At 45.3% G+C, this 21540-nt stretch overlaps 2 protein-coding genes across 2 annotated transcripts in view; both read left to right on the forward strand.

Annotated features, from left to right (window-relative positions):
* Positions 1 to 21540, forward strand: part of LOC118101419 (extracellular serine/threonine protein kinase FAM20C-like) — a 32338-nt gene that overhangs the window by 9239 nt on the left and 1559 nt on the right. The window lies entirely within an intron of this gene.
* Positions 66 to 21252, forward strand: LOC118116913 (dynein heavy chain domain-containing protein 1). The gene is made up of 43 exons (XM_047344458.1): positions 66 to 286; positions 546 to 743; positions 860 to 1063; positions 1159 to 1269; positions 1597 to 1753; positions 1903 to 2157; positions 2455 to 2598; positions 2695 to 2818; positions 3031 to 3260; positions 3345 to 3588; positions 3750 to 3907; positions 4562 to 4687; positions 4776 to 5052; positions 5169 to 5296; positions 5453 to 5651; positions 5734 to 5825; positions 5945 to 6173; positions 6525 to 6650; positions 6765 to 6856; positions 6942 to 10074; positions 10172 to 10271; positions 10388 to 10547; positions 10641 to 10923; positions 11017 to 12493; positions 12737 to 12815; positions 13051 to 13165; positions 13281 to 13467; positions 13679 to 13781; positions 14099 to 14227; positions 14336 to 14527; positions 14755 to 15174; positions 15272 to 15695; positions 15830 to 15922; positions 16009 to 16185; positions 16824 to 17002; positions 17290 to 18318; positions 18410 to 18578; positions 18698 to 18772; positions 18869 to 19094; positions 19269 to 19360; positions 19442 to 19591; positions 19825 to 20435; positions 20537 to 21252. The coding sequence occupies exons 1-43, from the start codon at positions 66 to 68 to the stop codon at positions 20924 to 20926; spliced, it is 13308 nt and encodes a 4435-aa protein (XP_047200414.1). The 3' UTR covers positions 20927 to 21252.

Consider the following 21540-nt stretch of genomic DNA (forward strand, 5'->3'; position numbering starts at 1 on the left):
AAAAGACCCACACTCCTGAAGTGACTTTCCCTCCTCTGTGCACAAAGACATCTCTCCCAACGAAGATGGCTGTTGCCTTTGTGAGTAGGCCCCTGTTCAGCCGAACAGCCCTCCTCCCAAGTCCCCCCTCGGACAGAGCTATATCAGCGGGGGAGCCTCCTCATCACATCGCCCAGGTCGGACCCAGGAGATCCATAGAGGACACAAAATGGAAAGTGCCTCAGTTGATGCCGTCCCTGACTGATCTCTCACAACTAAGACGTCCTGCTGGGTTGTTCTCACTGAGGTACATGAAACAATGTGGTGATTAATAAAATATACAGTCCTGTATTAATTTACTAAAAAACTGCATGATGAAATAGGATGGCGGTGGAGTGTAACAGGCTTCGCTGTGTCTTGGTCGTTGTTTTGACACAGTGTCTGCTGCAAATACATATTCTTTCCTTTTTATCCTTCTTATGTTGTTGAAACTCGAGATTTGCTCTCCAAGCTGTTTGAGTCCGCACTGACTTTCTTTGTTGTTTACTCTGCTTTTATTGTTTCAGTCTCACGGAGAAAGACGAATTAACAAAAGTTACAGCACGTAAGGATAAGAACAAGAGGGCTGTAAAAGGTGGGACAGCGACCAAACCAAATAAACATCCACTGACTGGACAAGAAGTCTTTAAAATCTTTTCCCAGAAAGTACACCAGGCAGAATTGCAGATTTATTACCTAAAAGAAGCAGATGAAGACTCTCACAGGTACAACTGAATATTTACCCTCCTGTAATTCCTAACCTCTATAGATCCTTTCATTTACTAATTTATGAAATGCATTAAAGTATGAATAAACGTTGATAAATGCTCTTTGTCTTTAGACCTTATGACCTAGAAGTGGTCCAGTCCGATGAAGCCGGCTCAGAGCATTACATCTTCTCCCCCATTTCTGTGCTCCACGCGACAGAGACGGGTTATGGGGGAGTCGTCAGTCTGGCTGACTGGAACAGAGAGTCTGTGTTGTGGACGTCTTTGCAGGAAATCCCATTTTTCAGGGACTTCAGGCTCCAGAAGGCTTTCACCTGGTAACTACATACAGGCTGTAATTCATGTCTGTCTTGCTACTGACGTTTTTGTCATCTTCTCATTTGGCCCGTGCCGTTTTCCTTTTTTTCGCCAGGTGGAATAGAAATGTGCGCAAGATTGTTTTTCAGCGCAGGTGTGAGGCCCTGCAGGACAAGCTGCTTGTGGCTGTACCTCAGTTCAGAAGTTCTCTTCATCTGCTCGCCAGGTAAGTTGAAACAAACCTGAGTCGCAGGGCACCGTGTTGCTGCTCTCCGACATGCTCTGACGTCTGGACATTTTCTGGGAATCTTCTGGAGGGGGAGTTTGTGAGAGTGCAAATGTCCAAGTCAGTTGCTACTGTAGTAAAATGTCTGTTTGCGCAAGTGGCCGTGATCATGATGTTTCTAACACGCGACTGACGTGAAACTGGAAGGAATATTTACAGAACTATCAGACTTTAAGTGAATGGTTCTCAATGTGTGCCGCCATTGATTCTCACCTCTGTAACCTTTAACTTTAACATGTTCCTCCCTTTACTCTGTATCTCTTACAGCCTGACTGAAGATCTGAACCAGACGCACTGGCTGCCCCACGAGGAATCTCAAACCTACACATTGATGGAATTCAAGAGAGTTCTGACGACCAGGAATCAAGAGGGTCTGCACGTTCTGGAGACGTTATCCCAGCATCGCACTGACATCCTGAATGCGGTACTTCATTGTTTGTTCCTGACAAAATACAAAAATATAACAACTCCAACAATTGAGAGTTTTGGAAAGAACTTACATATTTTATTCTATCAAAGAACGAAGACTTTATTTCCCTGGAATCATCTCTTGTAATACTCCTCTATCCCCAGGTGAAGGAGAACTGCTATAAGTCGCACCAGGAGCTGCAGTTACACATGAAATACGCTAAAAAGCCAAATAAATACTACGAACCCATTTACCTCCACCTGGCTCACAAGCAGGACCTGGAGAAGGAGTTGGCTCAGTCGGAAACGGCTCTGCAGAAACTGGGGATCTTCGGTTCCCTCGTCGATCGGATGATTGTGCAGAGTCTCGTCACCGTCATCCGTCAAGACGTCGTCTCTTTTCTCAGCAATTTTCTGAAGGTGACACAGGCATTCGTCTAATCCATTTTACTTTCCAGCGTTCCTCTACATGAACACCCTTTCTGCTAGAAAATAATGAATGCTGATTAAAAACATATTAGCCTTGTCATTTTTGTCTGTAAGGCACATCTGTAATTCACAGTATATTCAGGTAGAGCCTGCTCTTAAGCTATAACCAGAAGAGACAGGCATAGAAAACTTACTGTGAAGCAGAAAGGATCACATCAAGCATTTTAAAAAAGAATTTCATTGGTATTTCACTAAAAGCTATTAATGTGTTTTTTCTTTGTTTGTTAGAGAAATAAATCTCAGCTGTGTAGCCTCTTCTACACTGAGCTGTGTTTCGATGCGAGCAGTCAGCTGACTGTGGACCCACCGGTACGTCTGTTCCAAGCAGCAGTGAGTGAAGCACTACTGACCGTTGGCGACTCCATTATTCAGGTAACTTCCACATTTCCACATATCGTTTGCATCGTATTGAAGCGGTGTTGTAACTTTGACCAGTGTCTGGATCGTGACACCTTTCTTCTCTGGTAGATGTGCGACACTTGTGGATTCTTCTTGGAAATCAGCAGCAGCGTCGATACAGACGGCGACAGCTCGGACAGTGATCAGGATTCAACTTCTGACCTCAGTTGCATTGAACCTCCTTCTATCACAGGTACGATCCTTTTCACTGGAGATGTTCCTGGTCTCTCACAGAATTCTTCAGATATCTGATATCAGATAATTTGAAGTTTGCTGACTTAAATATGAAAATGTTCATGAATCCAGCCAAATGTTGTCATTCCTGTTTCTACGGATGCAGATACATAATAAATGTTTGATCAACAATTGAAATGTGATGTATCCGTGTGTTTTAATTCCCAGGAGACAATCAGAACAGTGTTAGAAAGAGATGTCGTAGAAAGTTCTGCTGCTTGCAGCTGCTCAGAGATCAGCCAGCTCACGGTCTGATGCTGCCAAACCAAACCCTGTCGATGGTGCAGGGCCACACGGCGCATGGCTGCTTCCATCCGCTCTCTAAGACACAGCTGGAGTGGCAGATCAGGATCAGTGACCTTTCAGAAGACGTTGAGAGAGAGACGATGAAGATCATGAAGGTAAGTCTCACTTTCAAAACCCAGTGATTGTGAAGAAAGATGCACATCAGCTCATGTATTTATTTATTGATTCTTACTTCTTAGGAAGCTGAATTAGAAATCCTGCAGCTGTGTGAGAGCAGCACATTTTTGGCGGACATTCATTCGTTCATTCGTCAATGCAGTCGAGCTTTTTTGGAATCCATGAAGGGTCAGCCTGCTCTACTGTACGAGGAGCATATTCTAAAGATCCGCAACTGGACTCAACAAATCCACACGGTTCCCTCATCGATCTCTACCTCCAACCAAGTGTTCATAATCCACTGCGCCCACTTGAAGGAAACTCTAGGTATGTGTGCGTTTGATGAAAGTAATTATATCTCCTCTGCAGATACGATTCCTATTCAAGTAACCAGGAAATCGCCTCTGTTGTCTTTTCATGGGTAAAAGAAAACTTACTTCCTGATCTTAATAATAATGATGTGCTTGTTGCCTTTGTTTTTATTTCAGGGCGCCAGCTGAGGCTCATTGAGCAGAAGGTGCTCAGGCAGCTGGTTGAGCAGATAAAGCTGCGGTCAGAGAACCTTGTATCAGACCTGGAGAAGACCACAGCCGAACTCAAGACGGAACCAGAACACTTGGATGACTTCTCCAACTATTCTCTCATGGTACAGAAACTCTTTGAACTTGACATGCTTGCATGAGAAATTAAATATCACCACACATTAGTTACCACATAGAAATGGGTAACTAATGCAAAATAGATGCAAATCCCAAAGGGTTAGAAAAAGATCTCATAAAAAGATTATACCCCAAGTAGTTGTCTTTTACCTTAACATGGGGGGGATGGGAATTATCCTCTGGAGACTCCGCTCTGGGTCACACATTCACTTTGATTGAATTATTCATCCCAAGGGCTCTGCCTCATCAGGGCAAATGTGTTTTGAATTTATATTTCATTTTCCAAGAATGATCAGGTGATGCATATGTCTTTGGTGCTTTTGTTTGAGGGCACACTGGGAAGGTACACTTGTGTTTACTTTTCTAAGTGACATGTGTAAGTACTCCTGAAATCTTGTGATGATGAGAGTTTGTTGGTTGTATTTCAACTAATCGTTCATTATCCACCCAGAAGACACAAGAACTTTCTCTCTTTCCTCTCTAAGTCTAAGTGGTGTACACCTGCGTAACTATTCCAACCTTAAAATCAAATTAAAACCTATAATCAATGAAGCTAAAGTTAAATTGTTTTGGCCTAACAACATAAGAGATTAATTAATTGTATGATAAACTAAATAAATGATGAAAACGTTTCTCTGCAGGTGACGGAGTCTTGGAAAATGCAGTCGGACACACAGAAGCAGTTGAAGTACATTCACTCGCTCCAGGACACCGTTGGCAGGACCTACAGACAGATGACTGAGCAGGAGCGCACTTTGGAAGAAAAGGTCTGCAGGCGTGGAATGATTTCATTAATAACCACGTCCGAGCGATTTCTTTTTTCCAACACTGCTTCTGTTTGTGCTCTATATTTAGATGCTGGGCCTGTGGGACTGCTTCACGCCCGTCTTGAAGGAGGCAGTGAGGATTGTATGGCATCGTCTTCCCACGGTGGCAAATGCATTGGACACAATGGTCCCATTTTTGGTCTCTGACCTTAAACTCACGGTCTCTAAAGCTACATGTGGACCCTCCCTTGACCCCACACAGAGCGTCAAAGAGACGGCCTCGAAGCTGAACAACATGTGGACTCATGTGCACAATCTAAATGAAAAGCTGGAAGAACTTAACAGGATCGGTCAAAACCTACAAGGTATAAATCATGGATGTAGATCATTTATAGATGCAAGTTGCTGTTCCAACCACGGGGGAACAACTTGCAAGAATGATAATTATATCAGAATATAACGTCCTGTTTGCTCCCTTCAGGACCTACAGTGGATCTGACCTCTTTGACCCCGGATATTCAGAAGATCACAGCCTGTAAAGACTTGTGGGAGCTGGTAGCTGCATACACAGCATGGACAGAAGAATGGAAACAGCTGAATCTCAGTGAGGTAGCCTGTCAAAACTCTTTCTGCTTATTGAAAATTTGGCTCCTTTCATTTATTTGGAGGAAATAATAGGTAGAGTATTGGAAATCACACCCTATATCATAATAAATACATGTAATGTGCGAGTTAAAACACATTCAATTTAAAATGTTCCATCAGGTTGTGGTGTTACAAGGCCAGGAGAAAATTGCCAAGTGGAAGGAGCAGGCTCTGTCTCTAACAAGCATCATTCCTACCCATGATGCAGTGCTGCAGGAGACTTTAGGAAATCTGGAAAACTTAAGCCATCAGCTTTCAGTTGTGGCCCAGCTACAGAGCCCCACTTTGAAACATAAACACTGGAGAGCTATTTCCAAAGGTCAGACTGAGTTTTCATATTGTAATACATAAGAATAATTTGTGAACGATCTAAAATGATGAAAGTACATTCCTCCTGGCAGGCATGGGCAGACTCTATGTCCAGGAGGAGAAGGTCACTGTTGCTGACCTCATGTCTGAAAAGCTTGAAGATCACCAGAAAGTAGTAAGCAAGGTAAGAGTAGGAGAAATGTTACATTCTGACTGATTTTGTGCCAGAAGAATCTGTAGATAGAAAAGTTGAATGATTTATTGAAACTCAACACATTTTGCTTGTACCTTTTACTTTGTCAGATATGCAGGGATGCACAAGCAGAATATGACATGGAGGAAACCTTCAAAAAGCTTCAACGGGGATGGAAAGCGAAGCTGTTTCAGCTGGATAGATTCACCCACTCTGTTTTGCAGCGTTGTTTTTCACAACATGGATTAACAGAGGCAGAGAAACCCACAGAGGGCATCGTTTCAGAGCTCCAAACCGCCAGTCGATGCTCCTGTGATGAAATAAGATTCACCATTATTGGTGAGGCTGAATAGCAAACTAGGAATTAACAGAGATGTCCCTCTAAACAAGCTCATTGGATTATAGCATGACGTTGTTTTAAATGTGGCACTGCTTGCCTTCTTGTTTTGAAAGATTTTGGCTAGTTCTGGTTTATTTGGTTCATTATTGGCTGACACGCAGCATCGCTCTGGCTTGCTTGTGGCCCAGATCTGGCAAACAGGAGGAAACCACTCAAGTGCCATTATTCCATTCGGTACATGGGCTGAATGAAAGTGTTGTCTTGCTGTGTTTTGCTCTGTTGTTTGGGAAAAATTTGTAAAAAAAAACACAACTTCTGCTCACAACTTTCCGTGTTTTCTTCCCATTCAGGTCTTGAAATACACTTTGCTGAGATAGAGAATGATTTGTTGGCCCTGTCCATCATGTTGAAGTCTCCACACAGTCTTGACTTCAGGCAGCAGCTGGAAGAGTGGGTGCAATCTCTGCAAGATCTCGGTGAATATGACTTTCAGAAGAAGAACGATTTTCTCTTCTTGTCCCCAAGTGCAAAAATAGTTTGAACTGTCAGAATTGAATGTCTTTCTTTGCTTTTTCTCTCAATATTAATAGAGAACCTGCTCGATTTATTTGAAAGATTCCAACAAATATGGACCTTCCTGATGTTGAATGAAACGTTCTTTAGTGTTCAAAGAGTGGATCTGGTATGTGTCATCACAAATTAAACGTTTGCAATGCAAAGAGTTTATATGTCATAACGATTCATGGGATTTTTGTGTTTCTTCATAGCTGGAGAAGTTCAAACCGGTTGACGAGACATTCAAGGACATCATGCGGGGTACAACAGAATTCCCTGATGTGTTGAGATTCATATATTCCACAAATACAAATGGGAAGTTTCATGGTGAAAGTCTTCGCCGGATACTCATTGGTGGTCTGTCTACAATGGAATCGATTTCCAACCAGATGGTGGATTTCCTGGATGCCTTCCGTGAGCAGTTTCCAAGACTCTGGTTCTTGAGCGACACGGAAGTAACACAACTACTCTCCTTCCACCCAGAGCCCTCCAAGCTGCAACCCTATGTACGCAAATGCTTTAAGGGGATACACTCGCTTGAAGTGCAAAGTGAAAGTCCATGTAATACAAGAGATGGAAAGACCGACGGGGTTTCATCTGGAAGCCACAGGCAGATGAAGGTGCTGGGGGTTTTCGCCAGCCTCCAGGAGCACGTCAGCTTTCTGTCTCCTTTAGAATCAAATCCTAACGCCTTGGATTGGTTTTGTCAATTTGAGAAACAATTAGAATTGACCATGATGCAGCTTGTAAAACAATGTAATGCTGCTCAATACCAGGTTCAACAATCCTGTACAGATCTGGCATGTGACGAGAAAATCTTGCTTCAATTTGAGCAAGGCAGAAAAAATATTCAATATGTGCTGGATCTGCTGACTGAGTTCCCTCTCCAGTGTATGCTGGTGGCTGAGGAAGCAGTGTGGTCCAGTTTTGTTCTCCAAGCTCTCCAGGAATCAAGCCCGGTGAAGCTGAGACACATAAAGGCCCACAACTCTGCAAAACTGAAAAGCCTTTGCCGTTTTATAAGAGACAGAGGCACAGGGGCAGAACGGGAATCTCTGGTGTCTAGATACATGATGGTGTGTCTGAGTGCTTTAGTGCAACTTACAATGAACCATGCACAGCAGCTGTCTCAACTCATGGAGGTGCGGTGTGATCCGGAGTCATCTTACGAGTGGCTTGCCGCGATGAAGTATCATATAAACTCAGAAGATCAGAGTTTGAAATGCGATGATGATCCAGGGTGTTACGTTGATGTTTTGGGCCATCGCCTCCAATATGGCTACGAGTACTTTGGTCCAGAAGACTTGGTGATGGTGCACACTCCTTCTACAGATCGGGCAATACTGGGGATTGTCCTTGCTCTGACAAGCTACAGATGTGGGTTTGTGAGTGGACCCTGCATGTCTGGAAAGAAAAACACCGTGCTCCAGTTAGGAAAAGCACTGGGGCGGCAGGTTGTCACTGTGCAGTGTTATCCAAGCATGAGACTTGATGTTGTCCAGCAGATGCTGTTCGGTGCCCTCCAGACTGGAGCATGGCTTCTGTTTGACTCTGTGGACTTACTAACACAAGGGGTCCTATCGTCGCTGGGACAGCATCTATTAGACATCCACCAGTCTTTCAATGGGTTTACAGAAAATGGGAATCAAAGAGGACACAATGAGCGAAAGGACCAGACTGCCGATGAGGTCGTAGGTTGTACAAAAACTGATCCAGAGTGTCGAATGATACTCGCAGGGAAAGACATTTCCGCAAACCTCAACTATGGATGTGTTGTCATCTCTTCAACGCGGTACACATTCGAGCTTCCAGAGAGTCTGCGATTTGCAATGAGACCAGTGGCATTGACCCATCCCAGTTACAGGATCATTGCGGAAGTTACGCTGACTTCCATTGGCTTCTCAGATGCCGTGTCTTTGAGTCAACGTCTGGTGTCTCTCATCAATCTGGCTAAGGATTGTCGTTGTCTGCCTGATTTCATCACGGACAACCAGAGCGGCTTTCTTGTTGTCTTGCAAAAGATCATCTCTGCCTCTGAAATACATTTAAATCAAAGTGTAAGGCAACAACAAATGTCAGATGAGGCTAAAAGAGCAGCTGCAGAAAACACGGACCTTGTGTCTCCTGAAAATGTGTCTGCCAGAGATCCTGAGGTGGACAGCGAAGAATTTGAAAAGCTCCCAACGTCGCACAGTTCTCGTTTGTTAATTATACAGAGCTTAATGGAAGAAAGAGCCCTTGTAGAAGGGATTATTTCTGTCTTACTACCTGCTCTTTACGACCACAGGAAAGCCTTGAAGTTCTACACCGTTTTCAAGGATGCTTTCCCCATAGCATTGGAGTTTCCTCTTTTCCAACAATATCTTGAAGAAGAAAAAAACAACCAACTTAAAGAAGCAATTACAGAAGAATTGCAATGGAAGCAGCTGCATCCTGACACAGAAACCATCTGCAACGCTCTCACACTCTACCAGACAATGGAATCGTCTCAGGCAGTTCTGCTCATAGGCCCGTCAGGCAGTGGAAAAACAACCTGTCACTCTGCCCTGGCTGGAGCACTCGATAGTCTGGCTGCCAAGGCAATGGGAAATGTGTTTGAAAATGACAGTGTGTTAAGAGGAGACGCCCCACAGGCAGATCCACAGATCTGGAACTCAGTTGATACTGTGGTTTTATTTCCTAATGCCATGTCCCACGAGGAGCTATTTGGCAGCTTCTGTGAAAAGAGAGGATGGCAAGATGGAGCTATTGCAAAAGTGGTGAGAGATTCAGGACGGTGGGAACACACACGTTCTAAACTGTGCAACAATAAGAGGAAACGTGATCAGACGCCAAGAGCGAAATGGCTGGTAATGGACGGCGAGCCTGTTGGGCAGCCGGGCTGGTTAGATTACTTAACCACTCTGTGCAGCCCCGAGGACCCGTTCCTCCTCCTCTCATCAGGGGAAAAACTTGTGTCAACCCAATCCTCCCTAAAGCTACTTATGGAGATCACAGACCTCAGAGATGCAACCCCCTCTGCGGTGACCCGCTGTAGCTTCATTCATTTTACAGGAAGCGATCTGTGGAAGACTGTGTGGAAGAAAGAAATGGATGTTCTCCACTCTGAATACAAACTGGATCAAGGAACCTTGAACATGTGGAATCGTCTCGCTGAAGATCTTTTCTCCAGCACTCTTGGGCAGATGGCGTCAACCTCTGCAGTCCAAAGTGAAGGACAATCTTCCAACAGCTCCGCCTATGGACTACAAGAAATCACGTCATTTGGTCGGATCCTAACCGCCCTCCTACAAAATCAAAGGACGCAAGTAGAAAAAGCTGAGGCAACACTTGAAGACAAAGCAGGTATAACCATTGTGCATTGACTTATAACCTTGTGATAGTAATGTAGTGTTTTTTATCATTTTAAAACTAAAACTTGTCTCTTCAGATTCACCTCTAGATGGAGCCGGTACATCAGACATCGATGCCCAAAGTAAACTCACCAGAAACCTTTTCCTGTTGGCTTATATTTGGGGATTTGGCGGACATCTGCATCCTCGGTAGGATATTTTTGTTATTGTTATTCTATGTTGCTATCAAAATTTGTATAAACAGAAAGTCTCCTCGATGAATATCAGTAACCGTTGGCATTCACGTGTGTTTGTTTTTGTTTCAGTCACTGGCCACAGTTCGACTTGACAGTTCGCCAAGTGCTGTTTTCCTGCCGGTACAACATCCTGGTTCCTGACGATGAGAATGTGTTTGAACACTTTTTTAACCTCGACAGTAAAATGTGCCCCAAGAAAACACTGTCGACAAATTCCATCACGCCCAAGGTTTGTCTTAAACATTTCATCTAGTGACAATTCCATAGATATGGTGATCGCTACATTTGATAACTTACAACTGTTTTAATTGTTTGAACATAGTTTGGGAAATACAACTATCTACTGAACCTCATGTTGGAGGCAAACCAGCCAGTGCTGCTCGCAGGGGAACCCAGCTCTGGAAAAACCAGCCTGTGTCAATCTTTGCTAAGTTTTGACAAGCCACACATCAGCCTGACAGCCAGTCCATCCCTGAGCTCCAGAGACCTGCGCACTATACTGAGTAACATCAGCTGCCCGAGGTACTGTCAAGATTCTGTGGGTTCTGCGACCAAAGAGCCGAGACTCCTTCTGTTTGTGGACGATTTGCACGAAGCCCCCTGTGGTGAGTACAAACATTCACCTCAGATGAGCTAAATTGCTTCAATGTGAATGTGAGTTTTTATAACGGTAATATTTGTGCTCTTCCTGTTGATAGATGTCTTTGGGAAGACATCGACTGCTCTAGAATCTCTACGACAGAGTATTTCAAAGGGACAGATTCTCACCTTAGATACCTACCACTTCAAGCCATTGTGTTCTGGACTCATCAGTTACATGGCTACCTGTTGTGCCTCTGGATTGGGCAACTACCACAGTAATGGGATATCCTCCCGGCTCTCACGCCTGTTCTCCATCTTTGTCCTCCCAAGCCCCTCTACAGACATCATACTGTCTATCCATTCTCCGAGGCTACAAGCTTGGCTCAAAGGAATGCCACTTCAACAGAGCGGTGAGGACATGGCATGTTGTGTCATCACTGCAACTAAAACTCTGTATCACGCTGTATGTGACCAATTCCAGCCGAGTGAACAGAGGCCCTTCTTCATGTTCTCCCATCATGACCTGCAGAAGGTGTTTCAGGGGATGTACTTGTGGCAGCCAAGCATCCAAACCACACAGACAACGCAGGATAAGGTCGTTGCTCTACCTGGGTTTCCTCCCGACCTGCCAGAGACAGAAGCATCGGTTCTTCAAGTAGCACATCTCTGGATGCATGAGTGCATGCGTACTTTCCAAGATAGATGCTCTGAGGAGGAAAGCAAAACTCTTGTGTCACTTATAGCAAAGGTTGCAGCAACAGAGTTTGGTGTTAGATTGGACACAGCAGGCGCCTGTAAAGAAATACATCAGGGTCCAGATACATTAAGTCTGTCAGCAGAGCCAGAACCAGCTGCCCAGTCAGACCTGAAGGAGGACGATACACTGCCTGAGCCTTTCCTTTTGCCTGAAAACAATTGTTCAGAAGGGGAAAACCTAATAGATCACCCTCCGCAGCTCCAGATTCTTCAGCACATGGAGGAAACAGTGGCTGGGCTTGTATATGGTCCAGAGCTCTCAGAGACCTGGAGTTCAATGGATCCACAACACGGTTCTAAATGGAGCTTTTCTTACAAGGAGCAGGACCTTGATGCGGTGCTGCAAAAGCTGCCTGCTCTCCTGGACAGAAATCGGGACGACAAAGGACCTGACGTTGATAGTAACTACACTACTTCCAGATACATTGTGCACAGACAGAGAGTGAGTCAACTGCTACACATACTCAGAGCTTTGCTCACACCTAAAGGTCACGGAGTACTGATCGGCTCAGACAAAGGAACAGGACGTAAAACCGCTGTACGTTTGGCGGCCGACCTGACAGGCTACCCGTTGATGGAGGTACATTCAGGCAATGAGAGCCAGTTGCACGAAATCCTAAAAGAGGCTGGGAATCAATCGAGAGTGGATGGAGTTCATGTTATCGTACTGGTCCATGAGGATATCGGCCCGGCTGTTAGAGATGAACTGTTGGCGGCAATGGGGCGCAGAACCTTCCCAGCGCTCTACACGGAGGAGGAGCTGAAGAACCTGGTTTCCAGTGTGATGGACGTGACAAGGTCAAGACAATACCTCATGGACAGTTGGACGCTTGATAAGTAAGAGGAAATACCCAAGTGATCTTGTAATTCTGTCTTATTGTAGAATTAGACCTAGAAGTACATTCAGTTAGTATTTAGTGTCCTCATGTACTTGTGATGTGGGTGTACTAGTATTGTTGATATATTTATAGAAATGCAAAATCACTCACCAGAATGAGCTTACAGGAAAATAGTTTAGGTACTTAGACAAAATTTTAGGAAAATATAATGAGTGTACTTATCATATATTTTTTATTTAAGGTACTTGAGCAAAGTCCACAAAAATGTGCATGTGTTCCTTATGATGTCCTCCACCAGCGATGGAACCCACGTTACCAATGTGAGTATTTTCTTTGAATTATTTATTTTCTATGTCACTCAAGCTTTGTATCCAACTATCTTTTTTTTCATTTTCATAAAAACAAATGCCCACTTTATTTTAAAATGTATTTTCCGACCCCCTCTTCCCAAACGGACACAGAGAGCTCCATGTTTTAGATTTGAGCCCTTGTTGTGTATTCAGTGTTGTACACAAAGTGCAGTCCTAAATGGAGGACTTTGTTTTTACGTTCCAGAGACAAATGACCAAGACCCTGAGTCTGAGCTGCTGCGTCGAAGTCTACCAGCCGTGGTGCATCCAGTCTTTAGCTAGAGTTGCTGCTCAATTTCTCAAAACCAGTCCCCACAAAAGTGAGTAACTTCACATAAACTATCTTATTCTCACTTCATTTTAACCTTTTTTTACTGACGATGATATTCCTACACTTTACCCTGACATTATTTCTCTCTTTTTACTTCAATTCAGTGGAGACAGACGGCTCACTGACCAGCCTGTCAGTGGCTATGGCAGGAGTCCATCAATCTGCACGTCGGTATGCCTCTGTCCTTCTCAAGGCTCAGCCTTTCAACCCTATGACCTACATGGAGTTCATCTCCCACTTCGGTTACCTCTGCAAACACCTGCACAAACAGAGGCAGGGACTAGCCAACAGGTAATCAGTCTTTGAGTAGAATTTCTTCTTGTGTCTCGAGTATTGAATGAACATGACCTCGATCGTCTCACTGGAAACTTCATCCCGAACAAGATTGACTGTGGTCAGCACTTGTTGCATGAGACTGTAAAGGTCTAAATGATCTTTTCTTTACACTTTTAAAGTAAAAACAATAAACATATTGGTCTATAACAACATTTTTCTTTTTCAGAGTTGCCTTTGTTTTGTCTCATGTGGATGTTTTGAATGAAACAACTCTGCAGAACAAACTGAACTTAGAGAGACTGAAGAACAAGGTTGATAAGACCCAGCAGGTAATTGTACAGCACTTCAGCACGTGCAGCTTCACTGGGGTCAATATTCTGTATAATGTTGCAGCAGATTTCCTGTTTCAATTTCGCAAGCAATATATTCAGTGCACTCATATATTCTGAATAACATATGACACTGCAGGGGCCATTGTTAATCGATTTCACACTGGCTTCTCCTTTTTAAGTTAAAGATTATGGTAAAGTCCCCAAGCTGCATGTAAACCTCAGTTAATATTGTCATTTTAATCATATAAAAAAAAAACTGCAAATCAGTTTCATTCAACCATTAAAGCTTTGTTCCCCTCCTCTTGTTCCGGCAGCGTAAGAAAGATCTCGTCAGAGCTGTCGATGACCAGACAATCCTGTTTGAGGAAGTTCAGACCAAATGTGCGGAGGTGAAGATCAAGCAGCTGGACGTGGAGGAACAGTTTAACGAAGCTCAGAAGCAGGTAGATAGATCATCTGTTTTATCCAATCCCATGTAAATAGAAGCTAATTAGCAATTAGACATTTAGAAGAAGTGTCACTGAAGATGAATCTTTTTGTTCTTCTTCTAGTTGATGCCTGTGTTCCTGTCATGCCTCAAAATTCTGGAATGCCTGGACTTCTCTGACCTGGAGGAGGTGCGTCACTACAGAGATCCCCCCGTTGGAGTGGTCACAGTCATGGATGCCATTTGTCTGCTGTTTAATCATCCGCCCGGCTGGGACAGCGCCCGACTGCTTCTTAGACGACCTAACTTTTTTCAAGTGAGTAAAAAAGTTAATGTAGTTTTGGAACCGATTTTTTTTATGATACCTCAGAGTTAGCAACTGTCAGCAAATTAAACACAATACTGTAAAATAACAAGACACATACACACGTACCAGGTACTTAGTTGAGTCATTGTTCCAGTTTGTGTCGTGTAAGCTTTGGTATTGTCGTATTGAATTCTTGCTAAATGTTGGTGTTATTATACTGTATCTCCTTTTACCAGGAGCTGGAATTCTTTGACCGGTTCACGCTGACGCAAGGACAGCTGCGGCAGCTCCGCCAGATAATCATCAGTCCTGAGTTTGTGCCAGAGTCTGTACGAGACGTGAGCCAAGCCTGCGAGTCCCTGTGTCGATGGGTCCAGGCTGTATATGAATACTACTCTCTGCGACACCAGCTGTTGGTCAAGCGTCAGTTGGAGGAGCTGGACAGAGAAGTACGAGCTCAGCTGCACCAGGCCAAGCAGCACAAACAGGAGGCACACTATCACCTGGAGGATTTGAAGCGTCAGCTTCAGTTTATACAAAAGTGCCAAAAATCGCTTCTACCGAAGCTGCATGAGGCTGAGAAGATGGACAGAGAATTTACTGCAACTGCTGAGCAGTTAGAGGAAAATGTCAGGGACTGGAGGGCTGCTGCTGAGGTAACATCATTTCAAATATACTTTACATGTCACTTAAACATTGTTGGATGTTACATTATATTTAAATTATTATAATTTGTTTCTATTTTCCCTTCAGGAGGCAGAGTTACAAAAACACAACTTACTGGGAGATGCCCTCGTCCTGGCTGCGATCGTGGCTTATTTAGGCCCCTTTCCTCCTGATGTGCGCACAGAACTACTAACCAAGTGGAGGAAGCTGTGTCAGACAGGAAGTATCAACACGAACCCAGAGGACCCTAGAACATCCCTGTTTCCACAGTCACACCCTGCACCTCCTTCTCCACCTCCGGGTTTTCCCATCCCTGTTTTTGAGAGGCCGCAGCTTCCTCTGGGTCGAGCGTTGGGTCTGAGCGACCTGCAGATCCAGAACACTGTATCTTCCAGACTTGTGGTCCAGTTGCTGCTGTGGGGCTACAGAAATACCCTGTGTCAGCGCTGGCCTCTACTGGCAGACATCCAGCAGCATCAAGAGAGAAGCTCCCAGAGCTGGTTCATCACAGGTGGGTCCTGAGACAACTTCTGAGCTGGGGATTTTGGTTTTCAGCCACCAGAAGTCCGTTTGTTTCCTCTATATAACAGGACGAATTGTAAACTGTGTAGAAAAAACAAAACATCACAAGTGTCTGCTCTTCAGGTGACGATATGGATCCTGAGACTGAGTGTGGGATGGTGATTTGTGCCGATGACCCAGAGCTGCTGGAGAAACTGGACCAGGCTGCTGAGAAGGGTGAATTTCTGCACTAAAGAGAATAATCAAATATATTCAGTGTCTGTTTTCACCCTTAAGTCAATCCAACCATTTTGTTTCTGCAGGTTTGAGAGTCCTGGTAACTCGAGTGGAACATGCAGACCCTAGTTCTCGGTTCCTGGCCAGATTGGCGCCCCCTGCTGGATGCCGCCCTCCAGGGATAAAGCAGCAGGCTCAACCAACCCACCCTGATTTTCGCATCTTTCTTAGCACTCATCTTCCCGTCCGACTGCTCAGCAGTGGTAAGAACGATTTGTAGAGTCAATATAAACAGAGATAGTCTCTGTTAAAGTCGTCTAACTGGGAGTTTTTAAGCAAGAGGACGAAGGATAGGTCTAAGGGGAATGAATGACTTTGGCTTTAGGGAGTTTTTGCAGCTGTTTAATGGTTTCATGGTTTTTCATTTCTATCCTTATTTGTTCGTGACTGTGATTTAAAAAAAGTCCTGGTTCCATTTAATTTTTTTGTTAAGTAGGGTTGGTTTGATATGACTTCAAATCAATATCTCAATTATTTCCATCTTCTACCTCCATTAAGTATTAACTGAATTAACTAACATGGACAACATTAAGTCAGTAAGAGGTTATTATTGTGTAGTTTTATTCTGACGTCTCTGCATTGGAGATGCATCATCATTTGGAGACTGTTTCTAGCTCGCCCTGGATTTGTCATCAATGCACAGATGAACTAACTTTTCACAGATCATTTAATATCGTGCTAAGACAGGATTCAGCTCTGTTTAAACGTCTGTTTGCATAAAGAGCTTGATCCCGGCTTTAAAACATCCTTGAACAGTAATGAGCTCGAACACTGGACATTTAGGATATGAGCTCTCTTAACTTACAAGTAGTGAGTTTTTAGTCCTGCTCTTGTTCCTCAGAGATCCATCCATCCATCTTGGCTCAAGTCCACGTGGTCGACCTTTCTCTGAGCTCAGAAGAGATCGAGGAGCTGATGCTGACGCTGCTGCTGCAATCTGAGTGTGAGGAGCTGCTGATTCAACACCGACGGCTCCAGAATGACAAGCAGCTGCTGCAGGAGAAACTAGTCAGAGAAGAGGTCACTACACCAAACAGATACTAAATGCCCTCTGCACTGTGCAGATTCATCTGACTGATATCAAATGATTATCGGTGGATTATTTTCCAAACCTGAATATTATATCTTGCCCCCAGGAGCTGTAGTCTGACTTTTCATGTACATCTGGGCACTGAGAGTGATTCACACATTATTTTAATTGAGCTGCCAAGTTGGTGGGGCTTTTATGCAAAATCTGATTTGATATATGATCTGCTGTTGTTCGTAGCTGCTGTTCATCTGTTGACTTGTACACAATCTTCTCTCAGGATGCTCTGAAGAACCACGTCCTGCAGTCGAACGCCTCAATGCCGCCGGCCCCTGCTTTTCGCCCCAACGCGGCCGTTTTTCAAGAGGCGATGAAAAACCTGCAGGCTGAGATCCAGCAGCTGAGCGAGGAGCTGGAGCACCACGAGGCTCTGGTGGCTCCCCCCCGACAGCTGGTGAGGCTGGCCGCCGCCCTCTACCAGGCGCTGCAGGAGGTGTCCCGGCTTTCCCCCGCCTACTACTTCTCCCTGCGCGGCTTCATCGTAGTTATACAAGATGTCTTCATTGAGAAGGGCAGGCCATTAGTGTCGTTTGCCATCGGAAAAGTGCCAAGGGGCATAAAGCCAGAGATCACAAACAAGATGGTTTCCCAGCTGCTGCTCCAATACAGGCCTCTTCTTTTCAAGAGTCATTTCTCTGTTCTGAAGCTGCTGGTGTCTGTAGCTCTGCTGCAGCACAACCAGCTCTGCTCTGAGGGCGAGAGGGGGGCCTTCCTCAGGGGCCTTCAAGACATCGAACATCAACCCTGTCCCCCGTCGCAGACTGCCTCACAGTCCACCACTCCTCTGCCCAGCTGGACCCCCCCTCAGATACACCCAGAGCTCCTCTGCCTGGAGAGTGTCCCGGCCTTCACAGGGCTGCTCTCCTCACTTTGCACTTACCCCGCACAGTGGCAGGAGTACCTGCGCTTCCCAACCTCCACTGTGGCGGGCGCTGTTCCCTGTCACTCACACTCCCATCTGTCCCTGGTTCAGCGGGCTCTCCTCTGGAAAACCTTGAACCCAAACCGCCTGGAGGGACTGGCTGACATGATATCTGCCTCCCAGCTCTGCCTGCCCGTTCAGACTGTGACGTCTGAGGCCCCTCACACCGGGAACCCAGGGTCTCTCTCACGATACGTCCTCAGACACGAAGGACCCATCAGTCTTACCTTGCCAAGTCCAGGAGGAGACAACAGGACAAGTATTCGGCCTCTTCACTTAATAAACACACTGGCAGACTGTGTAGGAGAAACCGGGGTTAAACCGGAGGTAACACACCATTTTGTTTTATTTTAACTTAATAGCAGTTAACATAAGTGCAGCGCTTCTTTAATACTAAATTAACATGTTTTATTTTCAGGTAAAAGTCATTTCTTTAGGGGCTCTGTGTGACGGAGAAATCCTCCTCTCAGCGCTGGACAAAGCAGTCGACGACGGCCACTGGTTGGTTTTTAGCAACTGTCATCTGCTGGGGAGATGGGATGAGGAAGTAGTGGCTCGCCTCAGTCAGATGATCTCCTCACTCAAAGGTAGGAGTCACTTTATATTGTGTTTGTATCATTCATGAGCATTAACACGTGTTTTAAAGTCCAGTCTTTAGTGTGTTTCTCCATCTGTCTGCTTCCCTGATTACTTCATTGTTTCACAGAAGAGCGAGGCCCCACTCGCCCGGGCTTCCGCTTGTGGTTTGTAACTCAAGAATGTGCATCTCACCACATACCAGGTAAACGATTCTATTTCCATTACTGCTTTGATTAGGTTTAGTTTTCCTTTCAAGCTCAGAAACCGTGGATAATTGCTTTTTTTTATCGTTGAACAGCGACAGTGCGAATGCGCTGCCTGCCTCTGGTCTGCGACTCCCCCTGGGACCTGAAGGAGGAGCTGAGCCGCTCCCTGCATCAGGTTGTTTCCATCACACAGAGTCGATCCCCGTCGGGGGTGACGGCGGAAAACATGGAGTTCCTCCTCCGCTGTGCCGTCTTCCACTCCGTCCTGCTGCAGAGACAGACCTGTAAATACTTAGGCCAGGGCAGAATCTACAACTGGTGAGGAAACGGGCCCAAATAACGTCTACTGCAGTTGATGTAGGGTGGAGGTGTTGTCTCATTACATATTTGTATATTTGCCAGGCTGAAAACAAACTGGATTAATGTATTAGTTGTTCAAATGGTGGATATCTAATCATGGATAAAGAGTTTATACTTGTGGATTGTCTCTAGGGACCAGGGCGACCTCCTGGCTCTGGTGGAAGCTCACGACTGCATCAGCCGTCTCTGTCAAGTCCAGACTAAAGCTTTGCAGTATATAGCAGGTGAGGCAGCAATAACATCTGAGCCTGTCCCTCTGGTTTACTTCCTGTTTGCCTTAACCTTGTTGTACTCTTCATTCTCAGGCAGCCTGGTGCACGGCGGCCATGCGCTCGACTCTGCAGATTTGGAGCTGGTGGAAAACACTGCCAAGGCCTGCCTGAGCAGACTGTCTCCCCTGTGGGGCAGAGGACCACACATCCTCTCAGACATCATCAGGAACCCCGGCCAGTTCGGTAACCACACCACTTTCTTATTGTCACGTGTTCTCAATAGTTTGTGTCCTACGAGCTAATTGATGAGAGAGTAAACCGGAGGAAATGAGGTCAGACATGTTCACAACAACAACAAAATCTCCAGAACATTCAGTCGGGGGGTTGGCACCTGGGTAGAGAAAGCAGGAGGCAGGACATCACACACAAAGTCCTCTGTGTAAATCACGTGTATTGACTGTGGTTTTGTTTCTTAGCCTCAGATTTGACAGGACTGCTGCAGATACTGGAGCAGGGTCTTCAGGATGCAGCCAACATCAATGACCCGGCCGTGCTGGGCTTTAAAGCGGATGTGGCAGCCGAGATGATCAAGATCAACAGCCACAATTTGAACATTCTGCTGCAGGCCTCCCAGAATCCTCTGGGAACGGCGAGGAGTTCACGTGGCACCTTCACGGTGTCGACCAGCAGCCACGCCACAGACAGACTCCTGGCTCTGAGGAGTTACCTCACAAACAGGAGTGACAGCAGAGTTACAAATGCAGGAGCTGTTTCCCGCAGCTCCCTGAGTGACTTCCTCCGGGCGGAGTGGGATGAGCTCATTCATACGGTGTCCTCGCTCCTGTCACAGCCGCAGCAGCCCGTTCGATACGGCACGCCGACCTTCGCTTCCCTCGCCGCCCTGTCTCGCTTGGAGAGGAGGGCGGAGTTGCTCAGCGCTTATGTCGAGCGCAGCAACACTTCAGATCCACCCGGTGCATACCGACTCTCTGCTTTCAGCAATGCCAGAGGGTTTCTGGTGGCACTTATGAGGAAGGCGGCTCGAGTAAATCTCAGATATATCAGTGATGTAGAACTGCATTTTCAGGTAAATCACGACTCCACAGTAAAGTGACTGGAACCCAGTGGATGAAAAATATTTTAACTTTAACTACAGGGTAAAGATTGATGATTTTCTTGTCCCCGCAGGTCCTGAGTGACGGCAGATACCCAGACTCCCCCCCTGTGGATGCTGTGTATCTATGTGGCCTGGAGCTTCGAGGGGCAGCGTGGGACCCACAGCTGGGAGCCCTGCAGGGCACAGACTCTCCACGGCCATGCTCACTGCCGCTTGTTTGTGTCACGGCTCAAGTCAGGAGCACAAATCACACCCGAGATAATGTTCGAGTCTCAGAGGCGTCTTCGTCGACCGCCCCTCAGTTACCGGTCCACCACTGCCCCCTCTATCTAGATGAAGGGCGAGAGCCGGGAGACTCGGGGCTGGCGGACGCTCACATTATAACTAAGATTCCCCTTCACGCCAGTTTAAAACCAGTGTTGTGTAGTTTGAGAAGAGTGAGGCTAGTGAGTCTGCTCTGAAGTGTTAGTTAAATAGTTAGACATCCCATGGAACCAGCACACAAAGGAAAAGACCCCTCGATTTGCTAAAAGTTGCATAAAATGTTCTTGCAGACGCCGAATGAGTTGTGAGTCAAATACTGTTCAGAGGTGCTTGTTTGTGCGATTTGTACATCCTGGTTCATGATGCTGGTGAAGATGCACCGATCACTTAAAAAATCTTGTACCCTGTGATTCCTCAAGTTCATGTGCCGTTACTGTGTAATGTCTGTTTGTACATTTTGTTTTGTTGTACTAATTTGTAAAACTTTAGATTTTTCAATTAAACTGTTGCACAAAGTCATAAAGGCAGTTTCTCACATTTTGTCTAAAGTAGCCGGCAGAAGTTCCCTCATCTGAATAAAACGGACTTAACCTACTGAAAGGTTTTTAAAAAATAAAAAATTCACCAAATAACCTCAGATAACTTTAGTCAGAAAACTTTTCTAAAAGCTTGTTTCTTCAGGGAGTTTATCAGCGTAAACATTCATTCAACTGTTGATTGATGGATTTAGATGTTGAGGCTCATGGTTTGTAGAGGTGATGAACAAACAGATAATTGTTGTGGTTTAATGTGATGCCAATAGCAGGAATGT

This window comes from Hippoglossus stenolepis, chromosome 2, assembly GCF_022539355.2.
Source record: "Hippoglossus stenolepis isolate QCI-W04-F060 chromosome 2, HSTE1.2, whole genome shotgun sequence".
Lineage (NCBI taxonomy): Eukaryota > Metazoa > Chordata > Actinopteri > Pleuronectiformes > Pleuronectidae > Hippoglossus > Hippoglossus stenolepis.